At 45.2% G+C, this 22,500-nt stretch overlaps 1 protein-coding gene across 2 annotated transcripts in view; it reads right to left on the reverse strand.

Moving 5' to 3' along the window:
- Positions 1-22,500, reverse strand: part of LOC128703304 (TOX high mobility group box family member 3) — a 122,363-nt gene that overhangs the window by 1,112 nt on the left and 98,751 nt on the right. For both annotated transcript variants that reach the window (XM_053797895.2, XM_070085314.1), the window contains one exon: positions 1-1,654. This exon is cut by the window's left edge and continues 1,112 nt beyond it. In XM_053797895.2, coding sequence (XP_053653870.1) covers positions 1,349-1,654 — 306 coding nt within the window. In that variant the 3' untranslated portion in view covers positions 1-1,348. The remainder of the gene's footprint in view (positions 1,655-22,500) is intronic.

Genomic DNA, 22,500 nt, shown 5'->3' on the forward strand with positions numbered 1-22,500 from the left:
TGATGATAACTATACTCTTAATAAGAGTATGTTTGATAATGCCAAGTCTGTATTCACACTGTGCAGGATAAAAGACACAAAATTCAGTGGGAACTTTGCAGAATATAAGCAGATATGGCGGGACTGAGAGTCAAAATATAATATATAGGTCAGTGCGGGGCCTCCCTAACACTGGCAGGAATGATGTGTCACACTGGAATGTAAGAATCATCTCTGGAACACCACCGACCAGAGTAAGATATGTGCCAACCAGACGTTTCAACCTTCAAGTCTATATCAGAAGCTTGCTCTCATATATTTCAATGTTTTTTTTTTATCGTTATCGCTGAGCTATCATTACTGCACCTGTGAGTTTGTCATGGCCCAGGAGGGACCGTAATGTCCTCTCGTGTCCAACTTGGAATTTTGATTTTTCTTCTGAATTGTTCCAGACACTGTACTGTGACTTCCATTTCTAATTACTTCGTACATACACACTTTCTAATGTTAAAGCATGAATCTGAGAATCCGTGATGAGAAATATTTTGTAAATTCACTACGAAGTAACTATATATGAGAGATGAGTAAGGAAAACATTTGTTCTGTATAAAAACAGCTTCAGCATTTCATTAATGGGCCTTACGGAGCTGTTGTAGTGTTACATCGGTGCTGTCAACTTTTGCTTGAAAAAGCTAGCCAAGACTTTGGACAGTTTGGAAGTCCAGGGCAGAAAAATTGAGCAATTTGGTAAGGCGCACGTAGATAAACGTGTCCACGCAAACGCACGTAGGCACACGCAGGCGTATGTAGGTGCACACTGACGCACGCAAGCGCACGAAGGTACAACAGAAGCGTGATGAGGGCTAGGACTGGGAGGGACACAGCCTCTAGCTGCACCCCTGAGGGCAGGTCAATCATATAGTAGAGAAACCAATACATCATGTTCTTTCCTAACACAGCAGCACCTGCAGCCATGGTGAGGTGGCACACCGGGCCACCAACCGCAGCTCCCAATTTTTGAGGCCTTGAGGTAAACCTGAGCATAGAGCCTCCCTCCGTGGCCTCACTCACTTTTCGAGCACTCTGAGCCCTCCATTACACGTACACAATGCATTCTATGTTACCTCACCACCCAATAGCTTGATCTGCACCGTCTGTGATGTTTGTCTTAGAACGGCTGCCTAACTACTTTAGGACAAATCGCATCATTGTGAGAATTGAGAACACTAGTATACCTGTGTTTATTACACACAGAATTGCTATTGCTTCTTATGCATTGTAAGTTTTATCATTTCTTCATATACTGAAGATATTATTTCAAACATTGGCCACAAAGGTGAAGTCGCTCTGTTATCCAGCTTGGTACACCTCACCGCTTCCTTGATCGGGTTTTGCTGGATTTGGAGGGTTGGGGCGGATCTTCCCCGTACACTTCTCGGTATTTCTGGCGCTCCTGCAGCTTCTGACGCAGGGTGAGGAGGGTACTGGCTGATGCTCCCGTGCCTGGTCTCACATGCTTGCCTGTGAGGGCCCGGGGAGCACGCTTCCTGGCTCCTGCAGACGACTCCGTAGGGGACAGGTCGAAGTCCTCACCCCCCGTCGTGCTGGAGGGAAGAGTTAAGCTCGGGGACCCGGCTGAGGAAGACTGAGGGTCCGGAGTCGGCTGTGGCGTCTCCTGGGGGAGAGAAAATACTAGTGTAAGTCAGACTGTGGTACAGGGAAAGAAATAAAATGCATGCAAACATATACACGTACATATATGTAATAAAATCACAGTAAATAAGCGGTATCGCAATTTGCGAAACAACCAGTGAAGAAATGGTGAATTTCCAAGCGTTTTCGTGATTTCTCTTATTAACAAGAAACTAAAAATAAAAGATTCAGCAGAAGGCTTATGAGGCTGAGATATCACCTCACTTATGACCTCACACATGACCAAGCATGCTGAGTGTGGGAGAGTAGCGAAGATTTGGTCAGGTCACATGTCAAGTAAAATTTATGAATGACATGTCAGGTACAGCTTAAATTCCTCATAAATTCTATTAATTCTAAATGAATCTAATTTATATATACCTGAACTAACAATCATATTAAAATCAATGCTATTTTTATGAAACTTAATTGAATTATATTTCTCTCAACCATGGACCCCAGGCGCTGTATAATCCTCCGGGTTTAGCGCGTCCCCCTTGATTATAATAATAATAATAACCAACCATGGACCAGCTTGATACAACTTTCTCGGTCTTTTGAAAGTCAATTGGATGGTTAAAATCTGTCACATGAATAAACAGTGCATTAGACTTTTGTCCACTTCTGATGTTGTAATCTTAATTCAAGGCATTTTCCAGTTTGACCTTAATAAACTTTATTGCCTTTATACAAGGAATCTTATAGGCTCAGTTATCAACATTGTTTGGGGAGTTCTTAATCAATTTTTTTGATTGTTTCAAGATTTTTAAAGACAACTTTGATTTTAAATTCTCAAGCAGAGAAGGTATATCAAGAAGGTTTTCGTGGTAAAGTGGAATTAACATATTACTCGTTAAATAAGATTGTCTGTCCTTTTATTAGCTATAAAACGTATTTCCAGCATTTTTAAAGGATTTATCAATTAAGTATTTTGGGTATTTTAGATCATTAGCTATTTCATAAATCTTCAAAAATTTCTTCATCTATAAATTCTGGGTTGCAAATACTTAAAGATCTCAAAAAAAATTATTAGAATTCAGAGAGTTTAATTCTCTTATGATGTGAAGAATAACAGTGAATATAAGAACAGATATGTGTTGGTTTTCCGTATATTTTGAATTTAAAATCATGGTTCCTGTTAATAATTGAGATATATAAAAAAGGCAACGGGTTATTTTGTTGAAATTCAACAGTAAAATCTATGGTATGAGCTAGACTATTTAAGAGAGAAATGGTTTATATCTATCTTCTTAGGTATTACATATATAACATTAATATAGCTTTCTCGCTTACCTTCCTCCTCCTCCTCCTTTTCTTTCTCCTTTTCTTCTTCCTCCTCCTCCTTCTCTTCTTCCTCCTTCTCTTACGGGCAATTATGTTTTAAGAAAAATGTCGTTCTAACAATATCTCCGAAATGAACCGTCTAGTGAGTGAGAGATTCTCCCCAGCACCCTCCCCAGCACCTTCCCCAGCACCCTCCCCAGCACCTTCCCCAGCACCCTCCACAGCACCCTCCCCAGCACCTTCTCCAGCACCCTCCCCAGCACCCTCCCCAGCACCCTCCCCAGGACCCTCCCCAGCAACTTCCCCAGCACCTTCCCCAGCACCCTCCCCAGCACCCTCCCCAGGACCGTCCCCAGGACCCTCCCCAGCACCCTCCCCAGCACCTTCCCCAGCACCTCCCCCAACACCCTGCCCAGCACCCTCCCCAGCACCCTCCCCAGCCCCCTCCCCAGCACCCTCCCCAGCACCCTCCCCAGCACCCTCCCCAGCACCTTCTCCAGCACCCTCCCCAGCACCCTCCCCAGGACCCTCCCCAGCACCCTCCCCAGCACCTTCCCCAGCACCTCCCCCACCACCCTCCCCAGCACCCTCCCCAGCACCCTCCCCAGCACCCTCCCCAGCACCCTCCCCAGCACCTTCCCCAGCAAAGTCCCCAGCACCTTCCCCAGCACCCTCCCCAGCACCCTCCCCAGCACCCTCCCCAGCACCTTCCCCAGCACCCTCCCCAGCACCCTCCCCAGCCCCCCCCCCCGCACCCTCCCCAGCACCCTCCCCAGCACCCACCCCAGCACCGTCCCCAGCACCGTCCCCAGCACCCTCCCCAGCACCCTCCCCAGCACCCTCCCCAGCACCCTCCACAGCACCCTCCCCAGCACCCTCCCCAGCACCCTCCCCAGCACCCTCCCAAGCACCATCCCCCGCACCCTCCCCAGCACCCTCCCCAGCACCCTCCCTAGCACCTTCCCCAGCACCCTCCCCAGCACCCTCCCCCGCACCCTCCCCAGCACCCTCCCCAGCACCCTCCCCAGCACCCTCCCCAGCACCCTCCCCAGCACCCTCCCCAGCACCCTCCCCAGCACCCTCCCCAGCACCCTCCCCAGCACCTTCTCCAGCACCCTCCCCAGCACCCTCCCCAGGACCCTCCCCAGCACCCTCCCCAGCACCTTCCCCAGCACCTCCCCCAACACCCTCCCCAGCAACCTCTCCAGCAACCTCCCCAGCACCCTCCCCAGCACCCTCCCCAGCACCTTCCCCAGCACCCTCCACAGCACCCTCCCCAGCACCTTCTCCAGCACCCTCCCCAGCACCCTCCCCAGCACCCTACCCAGCACCCTCCCCAGCACCCTCCCCAGCACCTTCCCCAGCACCCTCCCCAGCACCTTCCCCAGCACCCTCCACAGCACCCTCCCCAGCACCTTCTCCAGCACCCTCCCCAGCACCCTCCCCAGCACCCTCCCCAGCACCTTCCCCAGCACCCTCCCCAGCACCTTCCCCAGCACCCTTCACAGCACCCTCCCCAGCACCTTCTCCAGCACCCTCCCCAGCACCCTCCCCAGCACCCTCTCCAGCACCCTCCCCAGCACCTTCCCCAGCACCCTTCCCAGCACCCTCCCCAGCACCCTCCCCAGCACCTTCCCCAGCACCTTCCCCAGCACCCTCCTCAGCACCCTCCCCAGCGCCCTCCCCAGCACCCTCCGCAGCACCGTCCCCAGCACGCACCACCGCACCCTCCCCAGCACCCTCCCCAGCACCCTCCCCAACACCCTCCCCAGCACCTTCCCCAGCACCCTCCCCAGCACCCTCCCCAGCACCCTCCCCAGCACCCTCCCCCAGCACCCTCCCTAGCACCCCCCCCCGCACCCTCCCCAGCACCCTCCCCAGCACCGTCCCCAGCACCCTCCTCAGCACCCTCCCCAGCACCTTCCCCAGCACCTTCTCCAGCACCCTCCCAAGCACCTTCCCCAGCACCCTCCCCAGCACCTTTCCCAGCACCTTTCCCAGCACCCTCCCCAGCACCTCCCTAGCACCCTCCCCAGCACCTTCCCCAGCACCCTCCCCAGCACCTTCCCCCGCACCCTCCCCAGCACCCTCTCCAGCACAATCCCCAGCAGCCTCCCCAGCACACTCCCCAGCACCCTCCCCAGCACCCACACCAGCACCCTCCCCAGCACCTTCCCCAGCACCCTCCCCAGCACCTTTCCCAGCACCCTCCCCAGCACTATCCACAGCACTCTCCCCAGCACCTTCCCCAGCACCATCCCCAGCACACTCCCCAGCACCCTCCCCAGCACCCTCCCAAGCACCTTCCCAGCACCCTCCCCAGCACCTTCCCCAGCACCCTCCTCAGCACCCTCCCCAGCACCTTCCCCAGCACCTTCCCAGCACCCTCCCCAGCACATTCTCCAGCACCCTCCCCAGCACCTTCCCCAGCACCCTCCTCAGCACCCTCTTCAGCACCCTCTCCAGCACCTTCCCAGCACCCTCCCCAGCACATTCCCCAGCACCACCCCAGCACCTTCTCCAGCACCCTCCCCAGCACCTTTCCCAGCAACCTCCCCAGCACCCTCTCCAGCACCCTCCCCAGCACCCTCCCCAGCACCCTCCCCAGCACCCTCCCTAGCACCTTCCCCAGCACCCTCTCCAGCACCCTCCACAGCACCTTCCCCAGCACCCTCCCCAGCACCCTCCCCAGCACCCTCCCCACCACCCTCCCCAGCACCTTCCCCAGCACCCTCCCCAGCACCCTCCCCAGCACCTTCCCCAGTACCCTCCCCAGCACCTTCCCCAGCACCCTCCCCAGCACCTTCACCAGCACCCTCACCAGCACTTTCCCCAGCACCTTCCCCAGCATCCTCCCCAGCACCCTCCCCAGCACCTTCCCCAGCACCCTCCCCAGCATTTTCCCCAGCACCCAATCCAACACTCTCCACAGTACCCTCCCCAGCACCCTCCCCAGCACCCTCCCCAGCACCCACCCGAGCACCTTCCCCAGCACCCTCTCCAGCACCCTCCACAGCACCTTCCCCAGCACCCTCCCCAGCACCCTCCCCAGCACCTTCCCCAGCACCCTCCCCAGCACCCTCCCCAGCACCCTCCCCAGCACCTTCCCCAGTACCCTCCCCAGCACCTTCCCCAGCACCCTCCCCAGCACCTTCACCAGCACCCTCCCCAGCACTTTCCCCAGCACCTTCCCCACCAACCTCCCCAGCACCCTCCCCAGCACCTTCCCCAGCACCCTCCCCAGCATTTTCCCCAGCACCCAATCCATCACTCTCCCCAGCACCCTCCCCAGCACCCTCCCCAGCACCCTCCCCAACACCCTCCCCAGCACCCTCCCCAGCACCTTCCCCAGCACCTTCTCCAGCACCCTCCCCAGCACCCTCCCCAGCACCCTCCCCAGCACCCTCCCCAGCACCCTCCCCAGCACCCTCCCAAGCACCTTCCCCAGCAACTTCCCCAGCACCTTCCCCAGCACCCTCCCCAGCACCTTTCCCAGCAGCTTCCCCAGCACCCTCCCCAGCACCCTCCCAAAGCACTCTCCCCAGCACCTTCCCCAGCACCCTCCCCAGCACCCTCCCTCAGCACCCTCCCCAGCACCCTCCCCTAGCACCCTCCTCAGCACCCTCCCCGAGCACCCTCCCCATCACCCTCCCCCAGCACCCTCCCCAGCACCTTCCCCAGCACCCTCCCCAGCACCCTCCCAAAGCACTCTCCCCCAGCACTTTCCCCAGCACCCTCCCCAGCACCCTCCCCCAGCACCCTCCCCAGCACCCTCCCCCAGCACCCTCCCCCCAGCACCTTCCCCAGCATCCTCCTCAGCACCCTCCCCCAGCACCCTCTTCCAGCACCCTCCTCCAGCACTGGAACAACACTGTACTGGAACACTGTACTGGAGCAACACTGTACTGGAACAACTCTGTACTAGAACAACACTGTACTGGAACACTGTACTGGAGCAACACTGTACTGGAACAACTCTGTACTAGAACAACACTGTACTGGAACAACACTGCACTGGAAGAACACTGTACTGGAACAACACTGTACTGGAGCAACACTGCACTGGAAGAACACTGTACTGGAACAACACTGTACTGGAACAACATTGCACTGGAAGAACACTGTACTGGAACAACACAGTACTGGAGCAACACTGTACTGGAACAACACTGTACTGGAGCAACACTGTACTGGAACAACACTGTACTAGAACAACACTGTACTGGAACAACACTGTACTGGAACAACACTGTACCAGAACAACACTGTACTGGAACAACACTGTACTGGAGCAACACTGTACTGGAAGAAGACTGTACTGGAACAACACTGTACTGGAACAACACTGTACTGGAACAACACTGCACTGGAGCAACACTGTACTGGAACAACACTGTACTGGAACAACACTGTACCGGAAGAACACTGTACTGGAACAACACTGTACTGGAGCAACACTGTACTGGAACAACACTGTACTGGAACAACACTGTACTGGAACAACACTGCACTGGAGCAACACTGTACCGGAAGAACACTGTACTGGAAGAACACTGTACTGGAACAACACTGTACTGGAACAACACTGTACTGGAACAACACTGTACTGGAGCAACACATGTACTGGAAGAACACTGTACTGGAAGAACACTGTACCGGAAGAACACTGTACTGGAAGAACACTGTACTGGAAGAACACTGTACTGGAAGAACACTGTACTGGAAGAACACTGTACTGGAACAACACTGTACTGGAAGAACACTGTACTGGAAGAACACTGCACTGGAAGAACACTCTATTGGAGCAACACTGCACTGGAAGAACACTGTACTGGAGCAACACTGTACTGGAAGAACACTGTACTGGAGCAACACTGTACTGAACAGCACTGTACTGGAAGAACACTGTACTGGAAGAACACTGTACTGGAGCAACACTGTACTGAACAGCACTGTACTGGAAGAACACTGTACTGGAGCAACACTGCACTGGAAGAACACTCTACTGGAAGAACACTGTATTGGAGCAACACTGCACTGGAAGAACACTGTACTAGAGCAACACTGTACTGGAAGAACACTGTACTGGAGCAACACTGCACTGAACAGCACTGTACTGGAAGAACACTGTACTGGAAGGACACTGTACTGGAAGAACACTGTACTGGAAGAACACTGTACTGGAAGAACACTGTACTGGAGCAACACTGCACTGGAAGAACACTCTACTGGAAGAACACTGCGCTGGAAGAACACTGTACTGGAACAACACTGTTCTGGAACAACACTGTACTGGAAGAACACTGTACTGGAAGAACACTGCGCTGGAAGAACACTGTACTGGAACAACACTGTTCTGGAACAACTCTGTACTGGAACAACACTGCACTGGAAGAACACTCTACTGGAAGAACACTGCGCTGGAAGAACACTGTACTGGAACAACACTGTTCTGGAACAACACTGTACTGGAAGAACACTGTACTGGAAGAACACTGTACTGGAAGAACACTGTACTGGAGCAACACTGCACTGGAAGAACACTCTACTGGAAGAACACTCTACTGGAAGAACACTGCGCTGGAAGAACACTGTACTGGAACAACACTGTGCTGGAAGAACACTGTACTGGAACAACACTGTACTGAACAGCACTGTACTGGAAGAACACTGTACTGGAAGAACACTGTACTGGAACAGCACTGTACTGGAACAACACTGTACTTGAAGAATACTGTACTGGAACAACACTGTACTGGAACAACACTGTACTGGAACACTGTACTGGAAGATCACTGTACTGGAACAACACTGCACTAGAAGAACACTGTACTGGAACAACACTGCTCTGGAACAACACTGTACCGGAACAGCACTGTACTGGAACAACACTGTACTGGAACAACACTGTACTGGAAAAACACTCTACTGGAACAACACTGTACTGGAACAACACTCTACTGGAACAACACTGTACTGGAACAACACTCTACTGGAGCAACACTCTACTGGAACAACACTGCACTAAAAGAACACTGTACTGAAACAACACTGCTCTGGAAGAACACTGTACTGGAAGAGCACTGTACTGGAACAACACTGCACTCTAAGAACACTGTTCTGGAGGAACACTGTACTGGAACAACACTGCACTAGAAGAACACTGTACTGGAAGAACACTGCTCTGGAACAACACTGTACTGGAAGAGCACTGTACTGGAACAACACTGCACTGGAAGAACACTGTTCTGGAGGAACACTGTACTGGAAGAACACTGTACTGGAACACTGTACTGGAACAACACTGTACTGGAACAACACTCTACTGGAACAACACTGTACTGGAGCAACACTCTACTGGAACAACACTCTACTGGAACAACACTCTACTGGAACAACACTGTACTGGAACAACACTACTGGAACAACACTCTACTGGAACAACACTGTACTGGAACAACACTCTACTGGAACAACACTCTACCGGAACAACACTCTACTGGAACAACACTCTACTGGAACAACACTCTACTGGAACAACACTCTACTGGAACAACACTCTACTGGAACAACACTGTACTGGAACAACACTCTACTGGAACAACACTGTACTGGAACAACACTCTACTGGAACAACACTGTACTGGAACAACACTCTACTGGAACAACACTCTACTGGAACAACACTGTACTGGAACAACACTCTACTGGAACAACACTCTACTGGAACAACACTGTACTGGAACAACACTCTACTGGAACAACACTGTACTGGAACAACACTCTACCGGAACAACACTCTACTGGAACAACACTCTACTGGAACAACACTCTACTGGAACAACACTGTACTGGAACAACACTCTACTGGAACAACACTACTGGAACAACACTGTACTGGAACAACACTCTACTGGAACAACACTCTACTGGAACAACACTGTACTGGAACAACACTCTACTGGAACAACACTTTACTGGAACAACACTCTACTGGAACAACACTACTGGAACAACACTGTACTGGAACAACACTCTACTGGAACAACACTCTACTGGAACAACACTGTACTGGAACAACACTCTACTGGAACAACACTACTGGAACAACACTGTACTGGAACAACACTCTACTGGAACAACACTGTACTGGAACAACACTCTACTGGAACAACACTCTACCGGAACAACACTGTACTGGAACAACACTCTACTGGAACAACACTACTGGAACAACACTGTACTGGAACAACACTCTACTGGAACAACACTGTACTGGAACAACACTCTACCGGAACAACACTACTGGAACAACACTCTACTGGAACAACACTGTACTGGAACAACACTCTACTGGAACAACACTCTACCGGAACAACACTGTACTGGAACAACACTCTACTGGAACAACACTACTGGAACAACACTGTACTGGAACAACACTCTACTGGAACAACACTGTACTGGAACAACACTCTACCGGAACAACACTCTACTGGAACAACACTCTACTGGAACAACACTCTACTGGAACAACACTGTACTGGAACAACACTCTACTGGAACAACACTGTACTGGAACAACACTCTACTGGAACAACACTGTACTGGAACAACACTCTACCGGAACAACACTACTATAAGAAGAGAAACTTTAACTTTAAAACCATGTATGGAGTCCCTCACTACATCATTTTCCTTCTGTTGATTTCTCACTTCATTTATATTGTATAATCTCTCAATAATGTTTCTTTGGTTTATTTGGCCATTGCGTTAGTGTGCCCTTGTATTGCACTCTCCAGTGTCAGTGTGTTAACATTGTCAGCGTGTTAATGTTGTCAGTGCGTTAATGTTGACAGTGTGTTAATGTTGTCAGTGTCACTGAGTATCTCTATCGCTATGATTATATTTTCACTAAATCTTCTCCGTCATCGTAAGGTTCAGTGTGTCTGGCATCTTCCTTAAGTTTGTCTTTCACTGTCATGGTCAGTCTAGTAGCAAATCTCTGCAACTTCCATGATTCACCATCTTTTGTTTATTTGTAAAGTTGACTCAATCAGCTACATACTGCTATCTTAGTCTATGTAATAGGTACATAGTGGGAGAGAAAACTGTGTTTTCCCGTCATATTCCTTCACGCAGGATGAAATTTTCATTCGTAATGTTGAAATCTGTCGACGTGAACTGGGAGACCTCAGTCAGGTGATGAAGATTTCATCAAATATTTCAATTAAGATTCATCACCTCCGCGAACTCGAGGCTTGTGTTACACTAGCATGGAAGAACACACACACAGTTTCATGCACTCCGGAAATGCATGACATGTTTTACAATGTTTTTTAGCAACTGTTGGTTGATGGAGTAAACCAGTACGGGTCTGTGCTGTGATACCGATGACCAGAATGTGAAGTACTGTGCTACCATCTTGACCACCAGGATATAAAGTACTCCTGTATTATTATCTTAAGAATCCATACTATTTAGTTCTACGTAAGATATGATGGAGATATTGTATTGGTATATACGGTCACAGTATTGGTATTCGTGGTCTCAACACCGGTCTTCTGTTGTCCTAGCACCTGGTATTCCGCGCTGTCCTCCTTACCAACAGACAAGATAGTGGTATTCCACTGAGTCTGATGGGAAGAGTACCAGATACAACTGACTTTAAAGTAGATCTAATCTTAAGCAACAGTCGGGATCTAACAGGTGACCTTCCGATCAAAACATTCAAAATCTGCCGAGTTCCTAAATTCTCTGAAGCGCAACAGAGCATTCATACGGTTTTTCAAGCCATTTATACAAATCGTGGCACCCTGACTACTTCTCAGTTGAGACACAGAGACACTAACCACAACTTTCTATCATCCATTGTGGACGATAACAAAATAAACATGAAAGTTGCTTGGGTTTGAAATTAATGAATTCAAAACGAGTATAAAATATAAAATTCAACCAGAAGTCTTCAAAGAATGGCAAGAACACACACCTAGAAATTATAATGTCGGATCTTCTGTCGTTTAGATCGCACAATAAGACAAACGCAGCCATAGGAAATAATATATTAAATTACCAGAGCTTTCTGGTAATTTAATATATTTGTAGTTTTTAAGCAACTACATATTTTTATTTAAAATAATGTTTCATGTTTGTAGCTCATGTAAAAACTGGTACGACATCTAAACTGGGGAATATATAATTTACTTAATACCTGAAGGCAGAAAATAATTGTGGAAACTTTTCAGAGAACTCTCATTGTATTGAAATATATGATAATGATATAAACGTATCTGATAATGATAGCATTGAAAATTGCGTTGGGCAAATAATATGTTAGTGAGATGGATTGTGAAGGACCTGCCTAGTATGGGCCAACAGGCCTGCTGCAGTGTTCCTTCTTTCTTGTGTTCTTATACATGGAAAATATTTGAAGATCGTGTCTCAGATTGGCCACTAAGTTAACCTGCCTCTAAAGTGAGAGATGCCGAGGAAATGTAGAATACATCCAAAATATTAAACATAATTAGAGCTTTGTAAATTGTTACAAAGTGCAGTGGGATAAATTGTTCCTTTATGTCTCTGGGAAATATGTTAAATTTGTGAGAGTCTTTACTTCACACCTGCAACCGTAGTAATCTCTTTCTCTGTTTGTAGACACTGGCGAGTCAACATGTCTGTCCTCCCAGTGTGTGTCTGAGCTGTGGTCTCCTCTCCTTTTGTGATGTTGACTCATTTTGTGGTAAAGTTTGATCTTGTTGGTGATCCGAGCTACACTTTTTGTTCTCTGTGGAACTATGTTCCCAGAGATTTATGTTGAATTAGTGATTTTTAGCATTTTGTGGTTGTGCCATAAGCGACTCAGTTGACTCACGAAATCGTAATGACACTATTGCAAACAAACTATGCCACTGGCGGGAATAGAACCCGCGATCAGAAAGTTGTAAAACTCCAGACCGACGCGTTAGCCACTGGGCCAGCTGGCTACAAGATTCGAATCTTGTTGTAGCCAGCTGGCCCAGTGGCTAGCAAGTCGGTCTGGAGTTTTATAACTCTGATCGCGGGTTCTATCCCCGCCCGTGGTATGGTTAGACTCTATGTGATCCAGGTCCAGAGTCTAACTCTCGACCTGCCTTTCTCAAACTGGCAGCTACACACTGTCATTGTTCATATTGCTATTTGGCAAACTATGCGTTTCATTGTTCAAGCAGGCTGTGCTTGTAAGCCTCCCCGATGTTAAAAGCTAGTTTATATAGGTAATTGTTGGTTTTGTCAGTCACACTTTATATATATATATATATATATATATATATATATATATATATATATATATATATATATATATATATATATATATATATATATATATATATATATATATATATATATATATATATATATATATATATATATATATATATATATATATATATATATATATATATGTATATATGCAAACCAACCACCGTGAAAGAATAGAGAAATTCCAAGCGCTTTCGTGACTACTCACATTATCAAGGAACAATGAAAGTAGAGCATCAAAGGAAGGTATATGAAGGGTCTAGCCCACACCTCACTATCAGATCCCACAACAAAGGAACATCTGACACGCCACTCATAAGAAAGAGAACACTGCAGCAGGCCCGCCGGGCCCAACTAGACAGGTCCTTCACACAACCTACAAACAAACTATTCTACCCAAGAAATAAGAATTTTAAAATTTATTATTTGGCCAATGTGTTATTAAATTCTTCCCAAAATTCTGTTAATTATAAATGGATCTAATTTATATAAACCAAAGGAAATATTCATATTATTGTCAAAACTGTTTTTTATGAAACAAGATTCAATAATATTCCTGTCGACCATGGACTTGCTTGATATAACTTTCTCAACTTTTTGAAAATCAATTGGATGGTTAAAATCTCTCACATGAATAAATAGAGCATTGGAATCTTGGACAAGATTCCTTGTATATATATATGTATATATATATATATATATATATATATATATATATATATATATATATATATATATATATATATATATATATATATATATATGTCGTGCCGAATATGTAAAACTGGTCAATAGCAAGAACTCATTTAAAATTAAGTCCTTTCTAAAATTTTCTCTTATACGTTTAAAGATATATTTTTTTTATTAATGTTGATGTAAAAATTTATAATTTTGCACCAAAAGAATCTTAGAAAACTTACCTAACCTTATTATAACGAGAGCAATTTATTTTAGCCTAACCCAACTAAATATATTTCAGATTTGTTTACAATAATTTAATAATAAACACAGTGAAATATATTTTTTTCGTCAGGTTTAGAATGATTTTGGCGAAATTATTGCATACACAATTTTTCACTTGTCCTATATGGCAAGATGAACGTTGCTATTTAAGCCAAGATCGCAAGTTCTGCCTATTCGGCACGACATATATATAACAATATATATATATATATATATATATATATATATATATATATATATATATATATATATATATATATATATATATATATATATATATATATATGTACCGTCCTGCCAGATGACTGTGAAACAGAAACCTGTAACTGTTTCGCATGAGGGTAGGATTGCTGGTTTCTTTTTTCTGTCTCATAAACACGCTAGATAACAGGGATATCTTGCTACTCCAACTTACACTTTGGTCACACTTCACAGACACGCACATGCATATATATATACATACATCTAGGTTTTTCTCCTTTTTCTAAATAGCTCTTGTTCTTCTTTATTTCTTCTATTGTCCATGGAGAAGTGGAAAAGAATCTTTCCTCCGTAAGCCATGCGTGTCGTATGAGGCGACTAAAATGCCGGGAGCAATGGGCTAGTAACCCCTTCTCCTGTAGACATTTACTAAAAAAGAGAAGAAGAAAAACTTTATAAAACTGGGATGCTTAAATGTGCGTGGATGTAGTGCGGATGACAAGAAACAGATGATTGCTGATGTTATGAATGAAAAGAAGTTGGATGTCCTGGCCCTAAGCGAAACAAAGCTGAAGGGGGCAGGGGAGTTTCAGTGGGGGGAAATAAATGGGATTAAATCTGGAGTATCTGAGAGAGTTAGAGCAAAGGAAGGGGTAGCAGTAATGTTAAATGATCAGTTATGGAAGGAGAAAAGAGAATATGAATGTGTAAATGCAAGAATTATGTGGATTAAAGTAAAGGTTGGATGCGAGAAGTGGGTCATAATAAGCGTGTATGCACCTGGAGAAGAGAGGAATGTAGAGGAGAGAGAGAGATTTTGGGAGATGTTAAGTGAATGTATAGGAGCCTTTGAACCAAGTGAGAGAGTAATTGTGGTAGGGGATCTGAACGCTAAAGTAGGAGAAACTTTTAGAGAGGGTGTGGTAGGTAAGTTTGGGGTGCCAGGTGTAAATGATAATGGGAGCCCTTTGATTGAACTTTGTATAGAAAGGGGTTTAGTTATAGGTAATACATATTTTAAGAAAAAGAGGATAAATAAGTATACAAGATATGATGTAGGGCGAAATGACAGTAGTTTGTTGGATTATGTATTGGTAGATAAAAGACTGTTGAGTAGACTTCAGGATGTACATGTTTATAGAGGGGCCACAGATATATCAGATCACTTTCTAGTTACATAAGAACATAAGAACATAAGAACGAAGGAACACTGCAGAAGGCCTACTGGCCCATGCGAGGCAGGTCCAAGTCCCTACCGGCTTAAGCCAATGCACCCAACCTAGTCAGGTCAGGTCACATTGACTTAAGGGAGGAACACGGCAACCGACCTGTTAGCACAAGCTATCAGGTCTAACTCACACCCACCCACATCTACTCATGTATTTATCCAACCTATTTTTAAAGCTACACAACGTTCTGGCCTCTATAACGGTACTTGGGAGTTTGTTCCACTCATCCACAACTCTATTACCAAACCAGTACTTTCCTATATCCCTCCTGAATCTGAATTTTTCCAACTTAAAACCATTGCTGCGAGTCCTGTCTAGGCTAGATATTTTCAGCACACTATTTACATCCCCTTTATTTATTCCTGTCTTCCACTTATAAACCTCAATCATATCCCCCCTAATTCTACGTCTTTCTAGAGAGTGCAGTTTCAGGGCCCTTAGTCTATCCTCATAGGGAAGGTTTCTGATACATGGGATCATCTTTGTCATCCTCCTTTGTACATTTTCCAGAGAATTTATATCCATTCTGTAATACGGTGACCAAAACTGTGCAGCATAATCTAAATGAGGCCTAACCAAGGATGTATAGAGTTGAAGAACAACCTGAGGACTCCTATTATTTATGCTTCTTGATATGAAGCCAAGGATTCTATTAGCTTTATTGCGAACACTTATGCACTGTTGTCTTGGTTTCAGATTACTGCTAACCAGAACTCCTAAATCTTTTTCGCAATCCGTAATATTAAGATCTACATTATTTAGTTTATATGTGGCATGGTTATTGTCCTGTCCAACATTTAGAACTTTGCATTTGTCTATATTAAACTGCATCTGCCACTTCTCCGACCACTGCATCAGTCTATTCAAATCTTCCTGGAGTGCTCGAATGTCCTCGTCAGAATGAATTCGACGGCCTATTTTGGTGTCATCGGCAAACTTGCCGATGTCGCTCTTTATGCCCTCATCTATGTCGTTTATGTAGATTGTGAACAGCAGGGGGCCCAACACTGACCCCTGTGGAACACCGCTCGTGACGCTTCCCCACTCTGATTTCTCCCCATTTATGCAAACTCTCTGCTGCCTATTTGTCAACCATGCCTCTATCCAGGAAAAAATTTCTCCTCCTATTCCATGTGCTTTAATTTTCCTCAATAGTCTCTGATGTGGGACCCTGTCAAAAGCCTTACTGAAGTCCATATACACAATATCATATTCATTACCATGATCTACCTCCTCAAATACCTTAGTGAAAAAAGTTAATAAATTCGTAAGGCAGGAACGCCCCTTTGTAAAACCATGCTGAGATTCGTTGATTAATTTATGCTTTTCAAGGTGGCTACGAACTGCCTCGGCAATTATTGATTCCATAAATTTTCCCACTATGGAGGTTAGGCTTATTGGTCTATAGTTCGAAGCTAAGGACCTGTCACCTGTTTTGAAAATAGGTATCACATTTGCCATTTTCCACTTATCTGGCACCATGCCAGTTTGTAGTGATATGTTGAAAAGATTAGCGAAAGGTGTGCTAAGCTCCTCTTTACATTCCTTTAGAACCCTTGCATACAGTTCATCAGGGCCTGGGGATTTGTTAGGTTTTAATTTATCTATTTGCCTAAGGACCATGTCACTTGTGACCCTAATAGTGCACAGTTTATTATCGTCCTGTTCTACATAATTTATCATTACTGGAATATCGCTGGTATCCTCCTGTGTAAAAACTGAGAGGAAGTATGTGTTAAAAATTCTACACATTTCCTTATCACTGTCAGTGAGCTGACCCGAGGAACTTTTGAGTGGGCCTATCTTGTCCCTGATCTTACTTCTGTATACCTGAAAGAATCCTTTTGGGTTAGTCTTCGATTCTCTTGCAACTTTAACCTCATAATCTCTTTTTGCTTTTCTAATTCCCTTTTTTATTTCTCTCTTTAACTGAATATATCGATTTCTTAATTGCCCCTCTCCTCTTATGATTTGCCTATATATGCCTCTCTTTTGACCAATCAGATATTTTAATCTATTGTTCATCCATTTAGGATCATTTTTGTTTGATCTGATTTCCCTATTTGGAACATAATTTGACTGAGCAGCTAGAACTATGCCCTGGAAAGCATCATATCGGCAACCATCACCACCTACCTGACCCCTAGTCAGGTCATTCCAGTTCAGCCCACCTAAGTAATTTTTCAGTCCTATGAAATCAGCCAAGCGAAAGTCAGGGACGGAGACTTGATTGCCATTATTAGGGGAATTCCATGATATATTAAAACTGAGTGATTTGTGATCACTCTCCCCAAGCTCATCATTAACCTCAAGATTATTAATTAGTGTTTCCCTACTGGCAAGAACCAAGTCAAGGAGGTTATTTCCCCTAGTTGGCTCTGTCACAAACTGTTTTAAAAAACAATCCTGGATCGTATCAAGAAAGTCACCCGACTCTAAATTTCCTGTCAAATTGCTCCAGTCAATCTGTCTATAGTTGAAATCTCCCATTAGCACAACATTTTCGTATGTAGATGCCTTACGAATTTCGTCCCATAGAAGTTTACTGCACTCCCTATCAAGATTTGGGGCCCTGTAAATCACACCCAAAATTAGTTTTTCTCGGCCCTCGAGAAGCTGTAACCAAACAGATTCAGTGGCTGACGCTTCTAATTTAATATCTTGTCTAACACAACAATTTAAATTGTCTCTGACATACATCGCTACTCCACCACCTTTCCTGTTGACCCTGTCAGTGTGGAATAATTTATAGCCTTGTATGTGACATTCAGAGGGCATCTCTCTATCTTTCAGATTGAGCCAGGTCTCTGTTATAGCAATAATATCTATGTTTCCTGCACTTGCAATTAATCTTAGCTCATCTATCTTATTTCTAACACTCCTGCTATTAGTATAGTAAACCTTAAGGGAGCTAGTCCCTTGCTGCCCTCTGCTGTCCCCCTTTGTTTGCTGACCTGTTCTATTGTCTTTATTTATAACTTCATGCTGAATGCCTTTTATACATTTACTGTTTCCATCCCTAGTGTTGCAACCTGCTTGTTTCCCACACACACCCATACCTCTATCTTCCATCAGTTTAAAATCATAGGCATTTCACCAATGGCCTTCTCAATCGAGTCTGCAAGTGCTACCACCCCTGCCCCAGAGAGATGAACCCCATCCCTTGCATACATATCATGTTTGCCATAAAAGTTGTTCCAGTTGTCAATGAATGGGATTGCAAGTTCCTTGCAGTATCTGTCTAGCCAGCAATTTACACCAATTGCCCTAGACAACCATTCATTTCCTACTCCCCTTCTAGGCAAGATGCTACATATGATTGGGATCCCTCCCTTAGACTTAATGAAATCTATAGCTGACCTGTACTTAACTAGCAGCTCTTCTCTCCTACCCTTCCCAATATCATTTCCACCAGCACTGAGACAGATAATGGGCTTGTTCCCATTACCTGACATGATATTATCCAGTCTGTTGACAATGTCCCCAACACCAGCTCCAGGGAAGCACACTCTATCTCTCATCTTCTTATTCCTATTACAAAAAGCGCGGTCAACATATCTTACCTGAGAGTCACCAACCACAAGAATGCGCTTACCTTCATTAGCAGGGGCAGTAGTACCCTTACCTTCACTGGCCACTGAAGTACATTCATCCTGGAGAACAGAGAAGCGATTTCCTACCTTCAGATCTTCACTCTTAACTTTCCTTACTCTGATGCGCCTCCCATTACTGTGAACAACTCGCCACTTGTAGCAGGTGCTGGGCTGCACCTCACTGCTGGTAGCCGTTGCTACCTCCCCACCTACAGCCTCCTCACAGTGAGAGACAGACTGCACCTCACTGCTAGAAGCCTCATTCCCCACATCTCCAACCACCTCACACTCTCTCCCAGGCCCATTGAGGTGGACCTTCAGCCTCCTAATCTCCTCCTGGAGAAGCAAGACCTCCTCCTTCAACTCTCCAACCTCAGTTTTTAAAACACTGCAGAAGCAAGCCATGCTTTGTAACCGTCCACACTAATCCCCAAAGCAGCTCAGGGTCTGTGACCTCACGTGACGACTGACCACTGAACACTGACGACTGACCACTGAACACTGAGTTGTAGCTACACTGAGAGTAAAAGGTAGATGGGATACAAGGAGAATAGAAGCATCAGGGAAGAGAGAGGTGAAGGTTTATAAACTAAAAGAGGAGGCAGTTAGGGTAAGATATAAACAGCTATTTGAGGATAGATGGGCTAATAAGAGCATAGGCAATGGGGTCGAAGAGGTATGGGGTAGGTTTAAAAATGTAGTGTTAGAGTGTTCAGCAGAAGTTTGTGGTTACAGGAAAGTGGGTGCGGGAGGGAAGAGGAGCGATTGGTGGAATGATGATGTAAAGAGAGTAGTAAGGGAGAAAAAGTTAGCATATGAGAAGTTTTTACAAAGTAGAAGTGATGCAAGGAGGGAAGAGTATATGGAGAAAAAGAGAGAGGTTAAGAGAGTGGTGAAGCAATGTAAAAAGAGAGCAAATGACGAGTGGGTGAGATATTATCAACAAATTTTGTTGAAAATAAGAAAAAGTTTTGAAGTGAGGTTAACAAGTTAAGAAAGCCTAGAGAACAAATGGATTTGTCAGTTAAAAATAGGAGAGGAGAGTTATTAAATGGAGAGTTAGAGGTATTGGGAAGATGGAGGGAATATTTTGAGGAATTGTTAAATGTTGATGAAGATAGGGAAGCTGTGATTTCGTGTATAGGGCAAGGAGGAATAACATCTTGTAGGAGTGAGGAAGAGCCAGTTGTGAGTGTGGGGGAAGTTCGTGAGGCAGTAGGTAAAATGAAAAGGGGTAAGGCAGCCGGGATTGATGGGATAAAGATAGAAATGTTAAAAGCAGGTGGGGATATAGTTTTTGAGTGGTTGGTGCAATTATTTAATAAATGTATGGAAGAGGGTAAGGTACCTAGGGATTGGCAGAGAGCATGCATAGTTCCTTTGTATAAAGGCAAAGGGGATAAAAGAGAGTGCAAAAATTATAGGGGGATAAGTCTGCTGAGTATACCTCGTAAAGTGGATGGTAGAGTTATTATTGAAAGAATTAAGAGTAAGACGGAGAATAGGATAGCAGATGAACAAGGAGGCTTTAGGAAAGGTAGGGGGTGTGTGGACCAGGTGTTTACAGTGAAACATATAAGTGAACAGTATTTAGATAAGGCTAAAGAGGTCTTTGTGGCATTTATGGATTTGGAAAAGGCGTATGACAGGGTGGATAGGGGGGCAATGTGGTAGATGTTGCAAGTGTATGGTGTAGGAGGTAGGTTACTGAAAGCAGTGAAGAGTTTTTACGAGGATAGTGAGGCTCAAGTTAGAGTATGTAGGAAAGAGGGAAATTATTTCCCAGTAAAAGTAGGCCTTAGACAAGGATGTGTGATGTCACCGTGGATGTTTAATATATTTATAGATGGGGTTGTAAGAGAAGTAAATGCGAGGGTCTTGGCAAGAGGCGTGGAGTTAAAAGATAAAGAATCACACACAAAGTGGGAGTTGTCACAGCTGCTCTTTGCTGATGACACTGTGCTCTTGGGAGATTCTGAAGAGAAGTTGCAGAGATTGGTGGATGAATTTGGTAGGGTGTGCAAAAGAAGAAAATTAAAGGTGAATACAGGAAAGAGTAAGGTTATGAGGATAACAAAAAGATTAGGTGATGAAAGATTGAATATCAGATTGGAGGGAGAGAGTATGGAGGAGGCGAATGTATTCAGATATTTGGGAGTGGATGTGTCAGCGGATGGGTCTATGAAAGATGAGGTGAATCATAGAACTGATGAGGGGAAAAGAGTGAGTGGTGCACTTAGGAGTCTGTGGAGACAAAGAACTTTGTCCTTGGAGGCAAAGAGGGGAATGTATGAGAGTATAGTTTTACCAACGCTCTTATATGGGTGTGAAGCATGGGTGATGAATGTTGCAGCGAGGAGAAGGCTGGAGGCAGTGGAGATGTCATGTCTGAGGGCAATGTGTGGTGTGAATATAATGCAGAGAATTCGTAGTTTGGAAGTTAGGAGGAGGTGCGGGATTACCAAAACTGTTGTCCAGAGGGCTGAGGAAGGGTTGTTGAGGTGGTTCGGACATGTAGAGAGAATGGAGCGAAACAGAATGACTTCAAGAGTGTATCAGTCTGTAGTGGAAGGAAGGCGGGGTAGGGGTCGGCCTAGGAAAGGTTGGAGAGAGGGGGAAAAGGAGGTTTTGTGTGCGAGGGGCTTGGACTTCCAGCAGGCATGCGTGAGCGTGTTTGATAGGAGTGAATGGAGACAAATGGTTTTTAATACTTGACGTGCTGTTGGAGTGTGAGCAAAGTAACATTTATGAAGGGGTTCAGGGAAACCGGCAGGCCGGACTTGAGTCCTGGAAATGGGAAGTACAGTGCCTGCACTCTGAAGGAGGGGTGTTAATATTGCAGTTTAAAAACTGTAGTGTAAAGCACCTTTCTGGAAAGACAGTGATGGAGTGAATGATGGTGAAAGTTTTTCTTTTTCGGGCCACCCTGCCTTGGTGGGAATCGGCGAGTGTGATAATAAAAAAAAAATAAAAAATATATATATATATATATATATATATATATATATATATATATATATATATATATATATATATATGTATATATATATATATATATATATATATATATATATATATATATATATATATATATATATATATATATATATATATATATATATATATATATTACTTATTCAAGTACTATTAAGTAAGTCTCATATATATAGTAACGTGTCAGATGGTATCTGGCGTAGGGATACAGTTGAAGTCGAAGAATGAATGTACATTTCTCTAGACCAATGGATTGAATGCATCGA

Source organism: Cherax quadricarinatus, chromosome 15 (genome assembly GCF_038502225.1).
Source record: "Cherax quadricarinatus isolate ZL_2023a chromosome 15, ASM3850222v1, whole genome shotgun sequence".
NCBI classification, from domain to species: Eukaryota; Metazoa; Arthropoda; class Malacostraca; order Decapoda; family Parastacidae; genus Cherax; species Cherax quadricarinatus.